Source organism: Rissa tridactyla, chromosome 8 (genome assembly GCF_028500815.1).
Source record: "Rissa tridactyla isolate bRisTri1 chromosome 8, bRisTri1.patW.cur.20221130, whole genome shotgun sequence".
NCBI classification, from domain to species: Eukaryota; Metazoa; Chordata; class Aves; order Charadriiformes; family Laridae; genus Rissa; species Rissa tridactyla.
The window spans coordinates 31,821,521-31,841,792 of NC_071473.1; the positions used below are offsets into that span (position 1 = coordinate 31,821,521).

At 40.3% G+C, this 20,272-nt stretch overlaps 1 protein-coding gene across 1 annotated transcript in view; it reads right to left on the minus strand.

Annotated features, from left to right (window-relative positions):
- The window catches only part of EEIG2 (EEIG family member 2), a 28,193-nt gene extending 8,676 nt beyond the window's left edge, over positions 1-19,517 (minus strand). The window contains exons 1-5 of the mRNA XM_054212511.1: positions 19,203-19,517; positions 4,625-4,745; positions 4,031-4,060; positions 3,398-3,514; positions 2,141-2,187 (exon numbers count right to left, since the gene is read on the minus strand). Of these exons, the coding sequence (XP_054068486.1) occupies positions 2,141-2,187; positions 3,398-3,514; positions 4,031-4,060; positions 4,625-4,745; positions 19,203-19,441 (554 nt within the window). The 5' untranslated portion in view covers positions 19,442-19,517. The remainder of the gene's footprint in view (positions 1-2,140; positions 2,188-3,397; positions 3,515-4,030; positions 4,061-4,624; positions 4,746-19,202) is intronic.
- Between the last annotated feature and the right edge of the window lie 755 nt (positions 19,518-20,272).

The following is a 20,272-nucleotide window of genomic DNA, read 5'->3' on the forward strand; positions in this document are numbered from 1 at the left end:
AGACTGAGTTAGGAGATCAGTGCTGCTTTTCTTGGAGCTGCAGCCTCATTTCACTTTGAACACAATCTTTTTTACTTAAGGAAGATTCAGTATATGTTTACTGCTACAGATTAAGCCTGTACGAGATTATTATCTTTCTTCAGTGGATTATTCAGAGGTACATCGATTGCCTATGTTAATCTGATAAAAGATGAGGTTAAATTCAGTTTGTGAAATTATTTTGAATAAAAAACCTACTCCATGCTTGAAGTCAAAGTGTTTCAGTGTAGCAGTTAGTAAGTAAGCACTATGTCTTTACAATGGAAGATACCTTTGATCCAACATAAGGTCCGAAAGTATAAAAGAAAGTCGAGAACCTACACAAAAAGTTGAGATTGACATAACAAGGGTGAAGCTAGCGATTTTTCCCAGATTGTTTTCCTTAAGATCAATTTTTGTTTTCAAGTTATTTGTAATACTTGGAACTCTGCCTTAGATTGTGTTTGAAAGGGCTAACGTAAGAACAAGCATGTTGTCTCAGACCAAAGGTCTGTGTAGCCTTGCATCCTGTTTCTGTCAGCAGTAAACAACAGATGCTGAGAGAATATGGCACACATCTCCTGATGTATCTCCTGAATATTCTTCCAGTACCACCTCATCTGTAAGTTCGGTTTTATACTTAATATATAGTTATTTCTATATGAAATTTTATACTTAATAGCCCTCAATAATTTTTTTATTCAGGAATTTGTCTTAATTCTTTCTTGAGCTTTTAGCATTCGCAACGTGTAGCTGTGAACAAGAATGGAACAAGGAGTTCCATAATTTAATCACATGTTGTGGGAAGAAAATACATCCTCTCATTTTGTTTCCATCTCCTACTAGTTTCAGTATAACAACGTGGTCAATAAAGTGAACTGAAGAAAAATTTGAGTTAAACTAGAATTTAAGGGATGAAATTCATTTTGAAGGAATTATTTCATTAAGCCCTCCCTCCCCCATATATCTTGTGAGAAGTAAAATACAACTAAGTTGGTTTAAACCTGATCTAGACAAAATTGCCATCTGCTGTCAGGTAGAATTAGAAAAGATTGACATTAAACTGAAAAGCATATATACTTTGACCAACCCACTCTACCAACATTCTAAATTACAGAAAAGCAGCAGCATTAAGAACCTTGGCAAGTATTGAGGAATTTTCCCCACTGCATTCATGGAAGCAGATTCTATATGTGTCTCTCAGCCTATCCTTAAAATGAATGGCTTTCAGGTTGTTGTAAAATCTCTCTTATAATATAAATGACATGTGAGAGTTCTTCACTTCCCACTGATCAGGATAATTAAGTTATGGTTAGCAAGATAGTGGTGTTCTCTGGAAATAGGAAGCTTGCCAATCGCACTGTTTCACGTTAGTTATCCACTAAGCTTGGGTGCCTCATAACAAAATGGCTTATTAGTCTAGAAAGAAGGCAACAATTTCATCTTACTCGTGACTAGGTTTTTCCCTAGCATGCGTCATTTTTCTGTTCTCTGCTTAGTTATGGAGGTTAATGTGCTCTAGCAAAACATTTCCTTAACTACAGATTAAGGACAATGAGGCCAAAGGATCCTGAATATATAGCAGTGTATTTTCGTAAGCTGCTTCCCCTCTCAGATGTTACCTCTTGCATCTTTTACTAAGTTGCATAATGTCTTTGCTAACTAAATATCTGTAAGTGCTTTCTCTTGTACTAAGTCATATCACACTTCTGTTTTTTAAAAAAATAAATTTTTAAAATCATCTGAGACTTGTGAATAAAAGGTGTAGCAGTACATATTCCAAACACAAGCATTAGTCAGATCACCCCATACCAAGTATATTTATATAAACTTGCTGCAGGAACAGTTTCCCCACTTAATTTTTTCTTTTAATTACAGACGTGCAGGCTAGTGGCTTGAAAATATACTAAGTATTTAATAGCAAGGACAACTATGATACTTCTAATGATATTTTTACCATGTGAGCCATTATTCAGCAACCATCCCATTTGTTTGTGCCCCTTTTTTTTTTTTTAATATTGTTCCCAGATAGGAAAGATTTAGAAATGCAAATTAGAAGTGTAATTCTGAGCATGGAATGCAGAATCAAAACTGTCCCACACAGGTTTTTTTATAAACTTACGTTTTAAAGCATGGGTCTCCAGACATTAGCTGCATGTTGATCAAAACCTACACATGAAGAAAACAAAACCCACTGTAAGAAAAAAAAATTGAATTGGTCTGTGATATATGGTCATGTCACTGTTATACTTACTAAAAATCTTACATTTAAGTAAAATAAAATGGCATCAACACATACGCAAATAAACCCACTTATGCAAAAAACTACATCTTTTTTCTTAGTACACATGCAAACAACAAAATAGCATTTCAAGTAACATAGTTGCACATACAAGATTTTGCAAAAGATACATAGATCAAGAAGAATCTTAGAATCGTTAATAGTTAAGATGGCTTCAAGGGAAAAAATAGAGAGACAGGAAATCTTAATGAGCAAACAATATTGTTTAAAACAGTGAGTGCTGAAATATGTTCTTTGCTGAGACTGTTTAGCAAAGTGCAAAGAACTGATTGTGCTAACATCAGAGATAAAGTAAAACCACAAAATGTAAAAAATGCTATAGGACAACAATGCATTGAGAAAGGTTGTTAGCTGGGTCAAAGCCATCAATTAAAAGTTTTCTGGACAAAGTCTATGACCATTGTAAAGAAATGAGAAAGTGCATGCTTAAACAGTATACTTAATAGCGTGAGAAATGAATCTTAGTGTCTTGGTAGGAAAAGAAATCTTAAAAAAATTTACTTGTAACATTCTGTACGTAATTATTTTCAGGTTTATGCAGCTTATTCATTTTTTTAAACTCCCTGGACTGGAGAGAATGGCAGGGTGAGTTTCTTGCAAGAGCACTCACCAATTGTTACATCCATTGCTACCAAATAGAAGAGGGAAAGTTGCAGGAGTCATGAAGGTGTTGAAGCTGGCTTATACATATGTAAACCAATTAAGAGATTCAGTCTTAGAAAAGCTGCACAGGGAGTTGCCCATTCTTAAAGATATAATCGCTACATTTACGTGAATGTATTAACTTTTTCATCATGCTTCACTATTCCATTTTTCAATTCCTATTAGAATATGAATACCTTTTGCAAGCTTTTCTTTTACAGCTATCCAGCTGCATTTCAAAGAGTAGGAGAAATATTTTTGACTGCATGGATTTTAATGATTCTCTCTAAACAATGCTGATGTTTTTACTCTTACTTCAAATAGTTTTCATTCTAGAAAGGGTTCAGCAAATATGTTTAAAATGTCATTAAGTGCTTAATAATACCCCTTGTTCTCTGCTTTATTAGTTTAAGTACGATAAAGGAAAAAAATTACTTTGAGAATGGAGTTGTCCTGTCTTGTATTTTTGGTATCATAACCTTCCAGTAAACAGCGACGAGTGGTATTTCCCGATCCAGCAAATTCTGCTAGATTTAGATCTGCAAATCCCAGCTGTTAAGAGAAAATAACAAAGTTAGTAGCCAGCATATTACTAAATGAAAGTACTTGCTACATGCACAGTATTGAGGGCCACTCAACAGCAGTTTCTCTCAAATATGAATAAGAGGATGCCCATTAAAGGGAGCAGCCCAAGGCAAAAAGCAGAAAGCAAATGTCGAGTGTCAAATTCTGCATAGTTCTATTTTCAGTTAAAAATTAAAGTCTCAGGAGAGAAAGTGAACAGGGAGAGTTTTCTTTTATTTTAAAAGTAAACACATGCAGAAGGGTTTACCTTTATCAACACTTTCAACATACTAAATGGAAAGAAAAAAAACATTCTGGTGGTATAATACTACTATATACCTAGTAAACACACTGATCGAGAGTTCCAACACCACTGTATCAACTATAAAGCACATAATGAAATCAAGGGTATTAGAGTACTGTTCTGGAATTACTTTAAAACGGCATAAAAGGACAAGAAATAAAAGCTAATTCATAGGCAAAATTAGATACGTCTCAATTTACCTTTGCATATGCCTTTCCTCCTTTTAACTCCTAGTAAAAAAGAAAAGACGATGTTAAAGATACTGACTGGGTTGCTTTGTTTGTTTTGTGTTTTTAGAAAGCACATTTGCTGGGCTGTACTGTTGTCATTTAGAAATTGGTATTAATAATGTCCTCAGTGCAGGCCAGCAGGAGACTGTCATCTTGCAGAGGCGGGGAAAGGGCGAGTGCCTGATGCCAACCAGCATTTGGCTCTTGCAAAGTCTAGCTTCAACAGTAGGAAGTGCTGCATACAAAATTCTGGTACTTAGCACAGGTCAAGGCTTCTAAGTTTACTGCTGCTTGCCAGAAGTATCTATTAAGGGCTAACTTTATAAGGACTGATGAGTGATTCCTTTGTCGTCTTGCTGGAATAAGTGTTCTTTTCAATAAGAATGTAAAAAAAACCCCATGTATTAGTCAAACTAAGGTGATTAATAGGATTACTACAGATTTTTGACCTGGCATGCTTTCAGCTAGAATATGCTTTATGAAGCTTATCATACATTTAAAAATTAAACCAAAACAAGTGAAGAAAGAGCAGGGAAAGAGAGGAGGGGAAAAAGAACTACTTACCTTCCGTACAGACACCCTGCAAGTGCAAGTGTCCAGAATCCCTGTTGTGGCGCTGGCACTGATTTTACACATAAATAAGAACTTTTTCTTCCAGCGGACACAGTTTGCCTGTACTACCTCCCTGCAAAGAGAGAACATAAGCTTAGTATCAGTTGCATATACGTTCAGGACCATAAAATGCAATAGGACAGCTCAAGAACAAACACTGGTTCCACTGTTTGTAGAGTGGTCACTTCATGCAAAATCTCTTCCAAGGCCTGAATAATCATCCTTCATTCTTCTCTTTGTGTAGCAAGACTAATAACTTGTTTCAAAGCTTGAACACACTATTAGATCTACAGAAAAATTCAACAGCCATGTATTTTTGCAAATGAACGAGACCCTGATTTCTCCAGTTTGCCTCAGGAGGGTGAAGTCTTCTGAAAATCAGCTCCCAGGCACTGTCTTCCAAGCTGCTGAGCTTTGGAATGTGCTCAAGATACTGTCTTTGACAAGTAGTTTTTCAATACAGAAAAAGGGAGCATCATACAAGTAGAACTAGATAAATTTGAGTCCTGAAAAAGTACAAAGGAGATGATGTACAATAACCAGATGCAAAGTAATATACTTGGGGCAAACAAGAATTTCAGCTACATACTGGGAGCTTGCCATTTGAGAGCAATGAAGTGTCCCTGCCCAGGGCAGGGGGGTTGGAACTAGATGACCTTTAAGGTCCCTTCCAACATGAACCATTCTGTGTGTGATTCTGTGACTAATATCTGAACAGATTTGTTCATATATGATGCGGCTCAAAAAAAAGGCAAAACGTGGGATGCTTTCAGCTATATTAATGTCATTATATAAGGCTCAAATGGAACACATCATTCTGTTTGGGTAAGTGGTTGAACAAGAACAGACTCCAAAATGAACAGGTACTAGAAACTCCCGTATCTTATAAGAAAAAATAACATATAATAAAAATACACTAAGTAATTCAAACACTCCAGAGACTAAATAACTAAGTCAAATGAAAAGTGGTTAGGACCAAAATAAGGCATAATCAAACACCCATTTAAAACTGAAAATTATAAGGTCTCAAACCACAGAGGAAGTTTCTAGAATGGCCTTCAAATAAGAAAAGTAGGAGCAAAAAAAATCTTTCTGTATTTAAATACAAGGTTGGCCGGTTTGTCAGTAACAGGGGACATAAGGAGTGTGATTCTGAGGGACCTGCCTCAATGATCAAAAGCTCTTTTCTAGTCCCATGTTTCTAAACTCAGAACTTGGAACTGTGGAGAAACTGTGCTAAACACTGTCCTAATCGTTCAAGTACAGTCTTCGCATATTAAAGCAGTATTTGTCCTTTTCTTTCTCTTACATTTTTCTAATACGTACATTCCTATGTTTATATATTAACTTCTTCCAGCAGCTTATTATTGAAGAACCAGTCTGAATCTTTATCAGAAGTAGAATTCCACGTAAGCTGGAGTCAGAGTTTATCACCTGTGGAGAAATGATGAATTGCAAGGCTCACACAAAAGCTCCGATTTGCTGTGCTGGTGAGATTGCCAGCTACAGTGCTCACTGGCACCATGACTTCCTAAGGTAGGAATAAACTAGCCTGCCTAAAATGAGTCAGTTTAATCACCACACAGACTAACGGATTCTGATGATACAACACTGAGTCATATTCAAGCGTGTGACCAAAAAGGAACAGGCTCTGTACACGCTGAGCTACCTTTTATCCGTTATGTTTTATATTGTAAACTTTCCTGTGCTTTGGAAAAAAAATAAATCCCAAACTGCTAGTATATGAGTTATTTAAATCCAAAATAGAACCCAAATTCAAAAAAGACAAATACTAATAGTTTCATCCCCTACTGCAAACAGGCTTAAGCAAGAAGTCATTAAGTAAACTACAACCTTATTTGATAACTGCTAACATATGCTACACTTAGAAGGCCTAAGAATAACTTATAACACTTCTGTGATAGGTGCTCAAGTCTCAGGTAAAGAAAATAGTCAATTAGATGTCCTCTGTCAAGCAGAACAGAGCTACCCAGATGCATGGGTAACTGGGGTCTGCATATTTGCAGGTTTCATATACTGTGCTTAAAAATAACAACTTCTGAGAACGCTCTTTTTCTGCAGACCACAGTGGTCCAGTAACTTAGAAATGAAATCACCGTATTCTTTTTTAAATTCTTTTTTTTCCAAGTAACATTTTGAGATTATCCTAAAAACTAAAAAATAAAACACCCTCTCTCTCTTAAAAACACCACCACATCAAAATCAGTTTTACCTTTATCGTGAGCTGTCTAGCTACAATTTTTTGCTTCAAATAGAGAAGGGATATTTATGTCACTATCTTAAGTCATTAAATTCACTGTAGAATCATAGAATAGTTTGGGTTGGAAGGGACCTTTAAAGGTCATCTAGTCCAATCTCCGCTGCAATAAACGGGGACATCTTTAACCAGATCAGGTTGCTCAGAGCCCCATCCAACTTGACCTTGAATGTTTCCAGGGATGGGGCATATACCAGCTCTCTGAGCAACCTGTGCCCGTGTTTCACCACCCTCATTGTAAAAAATTTCTTCCTTATATCTGATCTTAATCTACCCTCTTTTAGTTTAAAACCATTACCCCTTGTCCTGTTGTAACAGGCCCTGCTAAAATGTTTGTCCCCATCTTTCTTACAAGCCCCCTTTAAGTACTGAAAAGCTGCAATAAGGTCTCCCCGGAACCTTCTCTTCTCCAACATCCACTTTCTACAGTTGGCCTTCTGGGTTGTGAGCACACATTGCTGGCTCACGTCCAGCTTTTCATCTACCAGAACTCCCAAGTCCTTCTCGGCAGGGTTGCTCTCAATCCCTTTATCCCCCAGCCTGTATTGATAGTGGGGGTTACCCAACCCAGGTGCAGGACCCTGCACTTGGCCTTGTTGAACCACATGAGGTTCACATGAGCCTACTTCTTGAGCTTGTCCAGGTCCCTCTGGACAGCATCCTGTCCCTCAGGCGTGTCCACTGTGCCACTCGATGTTGTCCACAGACTTGCTGAGGTTGCACTCAATCCAACTGTCTATGTCATTGATGAAGACATTGAGCAGTACTGGTCCCAGTACGGACCCCTGAGGGTCACCACTTGTCACCGATCTCCATCTGGACATGGAGCTGTTGGCCACTACCCTCTGGATGTGACCATCCAACCAATTCCTCATGCACTGAACAGTCCACCCATCAAATCCCTATTTCTCCAGTTTAGAGACAAAGATGTTGTGGAGGACCATGTCAAAGGCCTTACAGAAGTCCAGATAGATGACATCTGTAGCTCTTTCCTTGTCCACTGATATAATTGCTCAGATACTAATGCACTACTCTTGTAAAAATAAAATCAAGTAAGACCAGGAATACCCCTTTCCTCCTCATAAGGACATCAAAAAAGTACCATTAGTTTCTTTTACTAGCACAATGTTTTTTAAAAATCCCAAGATATTTAAACATTAGTACACAATCTGAAAAAACAAACAAAAAAAACCACAAAAAAAACCAACAAAAAAACCAAACCAACTGCCACCCCTGATGAACATTATATAGAGAAAAAATTGTCGTATTTTAATTAAGGCAATTTTTGTGCAAAGAAAAGCAAGTTATTCCCCTCAGGCTGAAAAAAACCAAGTCAAATAATCAGAACATTTAACTATAAAGAGTAATGTCTAAGTTTCTGAGATTCGTAGTTCAAGTGCAAGGCCTTTAGTAAATAAACAGTTATATTGATTGGTTACTATGGAAACGAACCCAGATAACTTCTTGGCAAGTGTGCCTATGCTACAGGCCACGCTGGAGAAAGCTTTCCGTTATGAGTCAGTTTCCTATGAGCCTCACAGTCGCTTTACCACATGCAAAGCAAAACCAGTTGTTTTATGAATCAAAATATATCTTAGTTACTAAGATGCATTCAAATTTGTACTGGGTTCTACGGCTTCAGTGTGACTTAACAAATGCTGTCAGTAAGACCTAGCCGAGAATAAATTGAATAGACAAATATTTTAAAATACATTGATTCCAAAGTATAGTTTAAGTTACCATTAGTTTAACAAATTAAGTGTGTTTTCTTTACAGGGACAATTTCACATTGACTAAATTTCAAATGCAAGATTTCAGTTGTAGACAAGTCTTTTTCTGTATCCATTTTATGTACTGTACAAAATTGCAGTTTAGAACGATGGATAAAAGACTTATTTTTTCTCTTCTGATCCACAAAAGAGAAAAATCAACAAGAAAATCAACACTAAAGAAACAACAAATCCTACTCCAGCCAACTCTCATCCTAATTTGTTAACAAGTGATGGGCTGACCAGCAGATTGTTTGTTCATTTCCACATGGATAAAGGATATGAATAATGGCTTGTTTCAACAAATAGCTACAAATGCAAAAATAAATCACTTTTAAGGACCTTAAGTGTCATGGGAAAAATCCCTTCTTGCCAAATGGAAAAGCTTTAGGAGGAGAGGCTTAGAAACAAAGAAGCCAAAACTCCTTGTGGACATTTACCAAAATACTGTGTTCCACTAATTAGCAAATTGTTTATTCAAGTTTTTATCTCAATTCTAGATAGCCAATTATAACATTTATCCATATGTGGATGATTATGTTAAACAAATTGGTTTTTTAGTGATTTTAGAATCATTGGTCACCAAAGAAACAACAAAAATGGAAGCAATTTTTTTCAGTTTTAAGATGCCATTCAATCTTTATATTAGACTACTTTCATATGAAACTACTTCTAGAAATATTTTTGGAATCAATTGGGTCAGTACACTTCTTTATGTTAAGGAAAGGAGTGTTTGCTTAGACATCTTACAGCTTTTGGACAGAAGGTGAGTTACCTACTCACTATAAATACCTTGAAAAAAATAGCTTTTTCACTCCATAAGGTTAATAGGAATATTATTGTTATTTTTTAAAGCTGGTAGTTTGTTGGGAGGGTTGCTTTGGACTTCTAAGAATTGTTGAGGCTGGGTTCTTAGAGTCCAAAGTACAGTGAATAATATGTCTTTAGAGAAGTTCTCTGAGTGAGTGCAACTTCTCCAATATTGCCTAAGTTTTGCTTGCTTCTTTTAGGGGAAAATATATCATGTTGATCAGAGAGACCGAGAGAATTGAGGCTGCTGCAGCTCTACTCCCCAGATCCAACCAGTAGCAAGGCTGAAGATGTATTCCTGGTAAGCACCCACCAGCGCCACAAATACACAGCCAGCCACACCAATGACAAATACACAGAGCACGCGCAGAGACAGCCAGCACCAACAGCCGCATCCCACTCCCCTCTGGATGAACAGGACAGAGGTCTGCTAGCAAGACTTATCTGTGTGTGTGTATATATATATATATATGTATGTATTTATATATGTATGGCTCCCAGACTACACCACCTACTCTACACCTAGTCAGTCTTGATCCCTGATAGCATTTACACACACCTGCACACTAAGTGCTGGCACCACAGGCACACAGGTCTCTGACTCTGTTCCACCCCAGTGGCTGGCACTTGGTATCGCTCATCTGGTCTCTGCAGTTGCTGGCACCCAGGCACACGGGTGCTCTGGCCCACAATCCCAGGCCCGTTGCTGGCACCGAGACATTTGCTGACACAACGGACACACAAGCCCCTGTGACCTGCCATCCCATTCCTGTGTCTGGCACTTAAGTCCAGTCACTCAGGTTTCTCCTGTTGCTGACAGCACAAACACCTGGGCTGTCTGATGCACAGTCTGGACTGCAGTTGCTGGCACTCAGACCCCGCCACCCTCCACACACACACTGAACAGAGGGCCCTTCACCCAGGAAAGAGTTAGCATGCAGTTTAATAAGAAGATATAATAGACTGCACTGATTAGAAACAGGGCATGGCCAGACAAATGTACCAACCAGCAAACTATTAATACATAACCAGCCCTTTTATCCCTTTACCTCTCTGTTTTCCCCATACTTGTTCCTCCCCAAATCACCGAAATTCATCCCTTCTTTCACCTTTAGTTCCTCCCCTGAACATCCCATAAGCCTCTTCCCCTGCATCCCATAATGTGTCTCATAGCACTATGCAACAACTCCCCTCAGTCCAAAAGGTGCTTTGGTTTGAGTGTTAGCTCAACATGATGGGTTTCCTGCCTGGACAATGGGGCTGAGGCTCTCCTGGGACAGCCCTGGGAGGGGCCCGGACAGGGTGTCCCCTTGTCCAAGTCCATAATTTCAGTTCCCCACCTGCCTCTGTGTCCCTGGGCTTGCGTAGATGGACCTTTGATGGGCTGATAGCTCCTGTGACAGGCCCGGGAGTAGCTGGGGCAGGGTGTTATTTTAGCTCCTTCGCCATCCCCTGCCTTTGTTTCCTGCACTCATTTGTGGGTGTGCATATGAACTTTTACCGCCTAACGTAACATCTTCCTTTGATCAACCCTTGGCTGAATAAACTTCATACTGTTAGCTCTGTCCTTCTGACACAAATACAGTGTTTAGTAGATTGGAGTAACACAAAGTTATTTTAGTGTAGGAAATGATCTTCTTAAATGGGAACAATATCCCATTCATATATGTATTTTATATATATATATATAAAAAAACCACATATAAATGCAAACATCTTTCTTCTGCAGAGAACCTAAGCAACCTAAGCTTTTCCAGAGCACCTAACAAAGAATGCCAATATCATGATCCCACCTTACAGAGACAGGAATTAAGGCATTAGCCTACAATCTAACAGTTTATCAGCCACATTTGCAGTGCCCTCAGTGGTTCAGGTACTTTGCAGTAAGATTTGACCTTTCCTAGGCTATCTTTAGCATTAGGAAGGCATTGTTGGGTAGAGTTCTCATTTATACTAGGAAACACATAATGGTTTGGCGTGCAAGAGAAGAATACCCTCTTGCATCCCTCTTAACCAAAATCTACTTCCTTTTAAAATTTGTGCAGTCTCACAGTTGAGGGAAAGATACAGATACCTGTGCAACAGGCTCCCAGAGCAATTGAGTTGCTCTCTTATCCATCCAGTTTCAAGGAAAACACTGAGCACTACTATTCAGTCCCCCAGGATATGCCAAGTAGCTTGGTATTTGTGAAGTGTTAAGAACCTCAGAAGAAAATCACTCTTACTACACAGAAATGTACTCTTCTTGTTTGGTTTAGAGCCGTGCAGCTGAAGCATCAAACAGTATGGTTTACTCATGTATCTTCTTTTAATATCTCTACTGTACACACAAAGCAAAATATAAACAAGATCACCCAACAAAGAGATCCTTCACTTTCAAATTAAACTAAAATCCTTACTGCTAAGTTGATAAAACATAAATATGAAATTAACACAGGTATTTTAAAGGAAATAAAAAGACGTCTAGCACCAACACCAGTACCAATTTTATTCAAATATGTTCTGTGCATCTAATACACATAACTTAATACACGTAACATACATGCTGCCCACGCATGTACCAATTCCAACCTCATCATCTTTGAAGAACATTGAGCTACAAAGGAGCAAAAAATATTCAACATAACTTTTCAAATACCAAGCTATACTTTAAATTGTTATTGATAAACAGAATGGCTAAATTTAGTCTTCATATAGAAAGATGCATCTCTTGAAGTTAGAGTTCAGAGCATGATCTCCAAAGTAGTAATAAACTTATGCAAAGCTTCAGTTTATTTCTTGTATTCAGGAAGAAACACAGTTTACTTTTTCTTTAACATTCTGTGTTTCGTCCATGCCTAAGGCATAGAAGAAGATACATTCTCTCCAACAAAAACATTTTTTCCTAAGCATTGCAAAAAACCTGAACAAAACCAGTCATTTACAAACACAGCTTCAATGTTTCACAAATTTCAGCACTAAGCAAACAGCAAACAGCTGGCTCTGCAGGAAGAGCTCCACTTGTTTACAGTGCACAACTCCCCAGTTAATTTGCTGTTAGTACATGCAAAACTTTAACAGAGCAATCGTTTGCTATTCCACATGTTTTTACTCATAATAAACAGGTTAAAGATTTAACTAGCAACATTTCACATCAAGTATTTCTTATAAATATGTGTAAACTGATCATCACTTGGAAATAGAGCTCCTTTGGAATACTTCTACTTATGAAAAACTGATGGTTACAGGCAAATAGAGACCTGAAAGAGAATTAGCACTGTGAAGGGCAAGCTGCATTAGCAAGACTGTAGCCAGCAGTTCAAAGGAAGACATTGTTCCCCTCTGTTGAGCATCTGTGAGGCTGTATCTGCAGCACTGTGCCTGTTTTTGTGGCCCTCTCAGTAGAGGTAAGACACTGGTAAACTAAAGCAAGCCTAGGGGGTGTGAGATGAGGGTCCGGAGTCAGGGATGAGGGGGAGGAAGCACCTCATGCAGGAGAAGTTGGGAACATGGGATTTTTAAAATCTGAAGAAGAGGTGAAGGAAGATCTAACTACTATCTTCAGCCATCTCTACTGAGTTAGAGAGAAGATGGAGCCAGATGTTTCTTAGTGGGGAGCGGAGAAAGAAAGAGAGGCAATAACAAGATAAAATAAGGGGAAAAAATGTTCAAAATAAAAGTGGTAAAGCAGAGGCATAGGTGTCTACAAAGACTGGAAACCATTCTTTCAGATTTTCAAAGTTGATAGGAAAAGCTCTGAGCTTCCTGATCTAACTGAAGTTAGTCTTGCTTTGAGCAGGAAGTTGCACTATATGATCTGCAGCACTCCCTTCCACCAACTATTCCCTGAACAGAAATAGCCCTTAAAATATGAAGGCAATCAGGTGCTATGCTGCTTGCAAATGGCAAGTTTATGACAGTAAAATACTGTGCTGGGGTCAAGGGCAGAAAAAACCCCAAACTGATAACATCAACAGCCCTTTTGAACGGAAGTGCCAGTTCTCCTGCACAAGCCAGACACATTAAGCATAAAAGCTTTTCCCCCTCACCCCTTCCTCTTTAACAGGTGCCTGTCATGCATCTTTTTTCAGGAACTTTTTCCTGAAAAGCTAGCTGCTGCTGTATCTCCTACCGGTACTTACAGTAACAAATGTCTCAAAAGAATAAGCGCTTTTCATATCTGCAATAACAAGTTACCTCCCATGCAAAATGCAGTCTGTACAAACATTTTATCTCCTACCGTAGCCCAAAGATGACCCTCTTCAGATATAATTTTATTTTCCTTACTCCCTTAATTAATTCTTTGATTTTCCTCCAATCTATTTCAGATATTTGATTTCTTCATCCCTCTTATTTCCACACCATTGCTCTTCCACCTTTGTACATTAACTCTCCCATTAATATTTTAAGCTTTTTCTTACCCTTCAGCCCTGTCCAGAATATCCACACCAATCCTTGTACATTACATTACCTTCGTCAAGCATATTCTCTAAATCTGTTGACTAAACTGATTTTATTGTAACTATTAATGAAAGGCTGAAGAAGTACAAAGGCACTACATTAAAAAAAAAAAAGTTATAATTTGCATACAGAACTTCCCCTTCTTACCTCTTCCACTCTACAGAGAGGGACAGGGCCTGGAAGCTGCTCAACCAACAGTCTCACAACTGAAAAAAACACTAAGCGGATCTTAGGTAATCTGAAAAGAGCAGCTACAAAATTGCAAACCAGGTTTTTTATCCTACCACCAATTTGCCTAACAGCGCTTGAAGATTACTTTGTTTCAGTTTATCCAACTGCAAATCCAGTTACAGATGAAAAACTACTAGAAGTCATATTGTCCTTTACCAATTCTGAAGGCTGTCAACAGGATTCATACGTCATGCAGGAAGATGAGAGCGATAGGGACAGTAATTCCGCCTGACAGGTATGTTTCTCTAACAAGTACTTCTGCTTAAAAACAGGAAGCTGGTTAAGCTGTGTTACTATCAGGAGAAATTTTGCCTTTCAAATGCAATAGCAGCAACAGGGAAAACAATGGGTAAAAAGCAATTTGAAGAGTCCAGTGAGGCAGAAAATGTACTCGCTGGAGTCACAAAAACCAAATGTAGTTTTAGGCAGTCGAGAAGGAGGTAGCCAAGCGTCACTAGAAGTAAGTAGTACTTATTATCTGGAAGATAAGATATCAATTTCTACAGAAGACAATTACTTACTCTAGCCCGTACCTATCAGGAATGAGAATGTATTTGTGCAAGTAATGCAAGATCTCTGAGATTGCCACTCAGGACTCAAGGGCATGCTGTACATTAAAAGAAAAAAAATTTCCCTGGAATCCACTGGGGAAAAAAAAATATTTTGATGAAAAAGTTATAGTTGTCAACAGCCCCTAATCTCTATCTGTCACACATGTACTGATCATAATCAGCTTTGTAGTTTTCAATGTTGTTTGTAAAAGAAGGGAAAGAGAAACATCAGCAACCTAAAGTGTCAGAAATCAGATCTCAAAGGCAGGGGAATATGACCAAACTGAAGGCTACAGTCATAAGAAAACCCCAGCCAAGAAGCTTGAGTGGGGTGCAGGTGGAAATCAAGCTAAAAATGTAACTACCAGGCTTACAGATACAGTAGCCTAAATCTATACAGTACAGTGTTGGAAGCACACCTTTACTTTCCAACACTTCTTTGATTTCCTCTTATCCCATCTGTTCTTTTGCTGCTGGTGGAGAAACAGCTCAGACTATAAGCAGTTGTCTACTCTAGGGGCCCATCAATTATTTCTTCAGGCTGTTAAAATGAGGGCAGTTGCAGACAGCGTATACTTTCAATATATTTATGTCTGCATTACACTAACCTTGAATAAATATGCTTACTATTTAGTCAAGTCTATACCTTAAGATAGTATTTTTCTCTTCACAATATTCATAGGTGTAATTTCTGCCCTGTAATAATCTTCTGTCCTTTCATGGTGCCATAGACATTATGTGCACAGTATGTTATGACCAGGCAGTGTACAGGTACATAGTATCCTGGAGTCTGCACAAGCATCCTGTATTAACGTATCCAATTTCGGGGAGACACCTATTATCATTGGCCCAGGGAAAAAACGGAAATGTAGAAAGACACCTTTCCACATAGGAAGCCAGGCTTAAACTAGAAAGTTTTCTAAATGAAAATGAGGTTTGTTAGCATAACTTTGCATACATCCACAGTCTGTTTGCTGAAAATCCACCCTTTGTTATAAAATCTAAAAATACTATTGTAAAGATCCAGAAATCATATTAGAAAGCAATTTCGGGGGGGGGGGGGGGGGGGGGGGGGCGCTGGAATTACAGTCTGTGGATGATTGGCAGTTTGCTGAAACAACCAAACACAACCTCCCCCTCCTGCAACTTCTTTCAAGGTTTTCCATGTTACAGAGCCAAAGCTTATTACCCCTAGAATTCTCCCTAGAATTCCAGGGTCCTGTTCTTGCACACACACCCAAACATTCCTCCCTAGGTTTAAACACTGCTACTACTTGGCTGTTCAATGTCCTTTGGTCAAAATACTATTTGACAGTACCAGATTACATTAAAAAGTTTAATATTTTGTCAGGTAATTAAGCATTTAGCATTATAATACAGAATTTTCTTTTCCTACAGTAAATATTCATAAATACGCAAATAGAAAATTCACAAATAGGAAAGTTTCAAATAGAAGTTTTCAAATTGGAGTTCTAAACAACTACATAAAAACACAAAAAACCACAGTTATGTGTAAACAATGAATATAGCTGCCATTTATACACAAACCAGATCACTGTGTACTGCACTATACAAGCTGGTTTTATCTGGTCACAGAATTTCTATACACTTCAGGCACATATCTGTGTCAGCTGGAAAAGTGGTTGGACTCTGACAAGTCTCCAATAACATGGACCATGTCTTCATAACATATTTCTTGCATATCTCTTTCTCAGTAAAGATCTGAGAAGTGAAAAGAATATTTTTCAGTAGCTTGAACTTTTATCTGTCTGCTTTTCGTCCCACTTCAATGTTCAGAGGGATGATGTAGGTATCAATTGCTTGCACGAACAGGGCTTTAATCAGTGCTGTGTTTTTATGACATTTCTTTCTCAATGAGTAAACTTCGGAAAGAAAATGCTAATAATGTTAGGCTGTGTTTATAGCCTGTTGATATGACTGCCGGTTTTTATTTTATTTTTTAATTATTTTTTTAAGGCAAGAGGCAGCAGTTGGTTTGTATCAGTACCAACTTGAGACCTCAATTCTCAATAACTTCTCCCCAAAAAATTATAGTTTACTAGACCTCAGTCAGTAACAAAAATAAAAGCTATTAAGAAGACATGGTCAGTTTTTCGATGTATTATGCAATATTTGAAATGAGTTTGTATATTACTTTCTGAAATACAATGGAGTTCTTCAAACTTCTTTTGTAACACTATAAAGATCGCTACTTTAAGGATACAACTGCCACCTCACACTGAAACTCATAAATGTGTGCAACTAGAAGATGATAGCCATTAAAAAAAAGTTCACAGCAAGTTTTGAAATGCTGCCACTCTGATGTTAACTTAATTTCTTCCTTAGTTATTCAGACCTTTGCTGAATCACCACTGTGAAAATCCATCTGTTAATTCTTAAGCCAAGAGCAAAGGCACTCCCTAAATTAGCATTGAAGGATCACTGCAGAGGAATTCTTTACCTTCTTACCAGCGTACCTCAACACTTCTCAGTCCAGCAGGAAGGGACCAGTTCCGCTCACAGGGACTTTGGTAGACCAGCATATATTTCACTGCTGTTCTTATTTTTAAGCCATACCCCCAGAAAAAGAAAATGGAAAAATTTCAAAGCTTCTTTGACTCCAACACAATACTTCAACAGCATTTTTTTTACATTGTCACACTTCCACTGACACTTCCTATATACACCTCCTATCACGCATATTTTACTCTAATACACTGTTCACATTCATAAAGACATGCATGTTTGCTTTCAAGCTTTTAAACAGGCAAGGCAAAAAAGGCTAAGGTCACAATAATGTATCAAAAACATCAGCTCAGCTGAAATGAACTCCTTTAGAATAGAGATACTGTCCAGAAGATATGTGTCAGCCTGTGAAAATGACTTCAAGGCAGTAAGGGCTACATTAGGACAGTAATGGCACATTACTGCCTAAAATCATGATCAGCGTCATCATCTATTACTTATGAAGAAGTCGCTCACAAGCAAAACATTGAAGAAAAAGAGACATGAAATGCGAGCAGAACACTGATGAGTTGAAGACCCTCCAACCATACAGAAGAAAAATTAATCTTTAATTATACAAGCTAGTATAACGGAATGGTTAAATAAGGAGGTTTTAGGCCAAAAGTTCCATGTTTATACTTTTTATTCTCATTGATTAATTCTATTTACAGAATCAAAAGCACATGATTTAGCAGGCTCTGTAACAGCAGTGTTTTAATAAGAAAATAACTGAATATTCATAGATTTGTTACTGATTTGTCTGCTCCCAGAATTCTATGAGATATTTTTCAGTAAATCCTTTTCATAATAACATTAAAGTAATATAATAACCCATACACCATGAACCGGTGTAATGGAAGGGTAGTGTCCTCCTGCCCAGACCTGAAGCCACAGCACACCCTTCTTATTCACAAGGTTCTGCCTTTGCCTGGCACCTGCTAGAAATTGACCCACTTGCACTCTGTTTGCCCATCGCTACCAGCGGATCAAGAAGCCACCGTCACTGCAGATGATAGCTCTATTGCTGAGGCACAAAAGAACAAACAAAAAAGAAAAAAGAAGAAAGAAAAGAGACACCTGTCTACTGGTGCACTTGCACTGCAGAATTAAGCATGAATGGTCAGTAACGCGTATGACCTGAATATGTTCAGGAAATAAGAGAGCACTTTTCCACAAAACTGTTTGTTAACTCTCCATGTAAATATCCACAGAACGAAACACAGTGAGCCAGTGTCCAACAGAATAAAACGTTAAGGTCGCAACACTCACATGGGACTGCTGTGACTTCACTCTTGGTGGCAAGACGTGTCGTCCCCTCCCGTTACCCACAGAGTCATCAGGCTTTACAGCTCCAGGCGTTATGGCACAAGTGACCAGTTTCTCTAGGACAACCCTCATCCACTCAGGGATTCATTTACCCTGTTATTCGGTGTTTAAGAGCCTCAATATTTATTTCAAAGCGTTACGACTCCGAGCAGCCACGCAGACGAGGAGTCTACAAGTGCTCGCACATCTACCCTGTGGCCGCTAATGCTGGTAACGCGGGCGGGACGAGAAGACATCCAGCCCGCCCGGCGGCAAGCCGTGCCACAACAGCTTTGAACCTCCCTGCCCGCCTCCCTTCCAGAGGGGAAAGACGAGCAGCGCGCCCGCAGCCGCCGGCCCTGGCCCCGGCTGCCGACGGGAGCCGCCAGAAGCCCCGGGGCAGCCGCTCCCTCCCCCGGGCCCCCGATCCCCGCATGGCGGGAGCCGGCCGAGCCTCAGCCCCCAGCCCCGGCCGCCGAGGGGAGCTGAGGAGCGGACGGAGGGGGCTGCAGAGGCGGGGGGACGCGGCTCTGCGGAGGAGCCCTTGGGAAAGGGGCGGCGGCGACAGCGCGGCCGGGGCTGCTTGCTGGGGAGAGGGATCCCCGGCAGCCGCTTGGCCGGCGAGCCCCGGAGGCACCTACCGGGAGGATTCCCCGCTGAAGCTGCCCCCGTCCAGCAGCCGCACCTTGCAGAAGAGGATGCCGTTGACGAAAGGCACGGAGGAGAGCTCGTCCAGCTCCAGCTCCACGCGGAACTTGAACTTCTTCTTCTTCATCATGATGAAGGCCATGGGCCGGGGGCTCCCCGGGGGCCGCCCCCACGCCCGCTCAGCGCCGCGCGGCAGCTCCCCTCCGCGCCCACCGCCCCGCTCCGCTCCCATGCCGGGTCAGGACGGGACGGAGCGCCGGGGCCGCTCCCAGCTCAGCCGCCGGCGGCCGCGGCGCCGCCCGGGCAGCGCTTACATGGCAGCCGGCGCCTCCCTTTCAAACCCGCCCGCCTCCGCTCCGCCCGCTGCCGGCAACGGCTGGCGGCGGGGCGCGGCCGCGGGGGGGGCCGTTCGCCGGCACCGCCGGGCCCCGGCCGCTGCCGTGGCAAAAGGCTCGAACGGCGGCGCGTCGTTTCGCGAAGGAGCGAAGAAACGGCCGGTGCAGTTTGCAAAGTGGTCTAATAACGGGACTCGACGTAGCGTCGTCCCGAGCGGCCGTGGGGGTCCGGAGCATGGAGGTGGCCGCCGCCCCGGCAGAGCGGAGCTGGTGGATCCACCCCCGGCAGCTCTCCCCCTCCCAGGGACCCTGCCGGGGCGGCGCGGGGCGCCCGCCCAGCCGAAACGTACCGTTTGGCTAACGTTACATCTGCTAAACGTTATTATTTTAAAGAGCATTAACAAAACCAAACATTGTTTAGACGTCGTAATTTCAACCGAGTTTAGCTTCCTTCTACTGTAACTCGACCCTTATCAGGGTCTTTTGCAGCAGTGCAGCCTGTAATTTACAACTAGCACCACTTCTGATAGGAGCAACAGATGTTCACAATCGTGCAGGGAAGGAGGAATGTACACATCTGTATTTACATTAAAAAAACCCAGTCCTGTGGCACAGATGATCACAGCAGCACACATCCAACACCGTTTGGTATAACGTACAGTTGAACACCAGCACGTGCTCTGCAGGGAACAGCTTTCTCTCAAAAACCCATTCCAGGAGACTAAAAC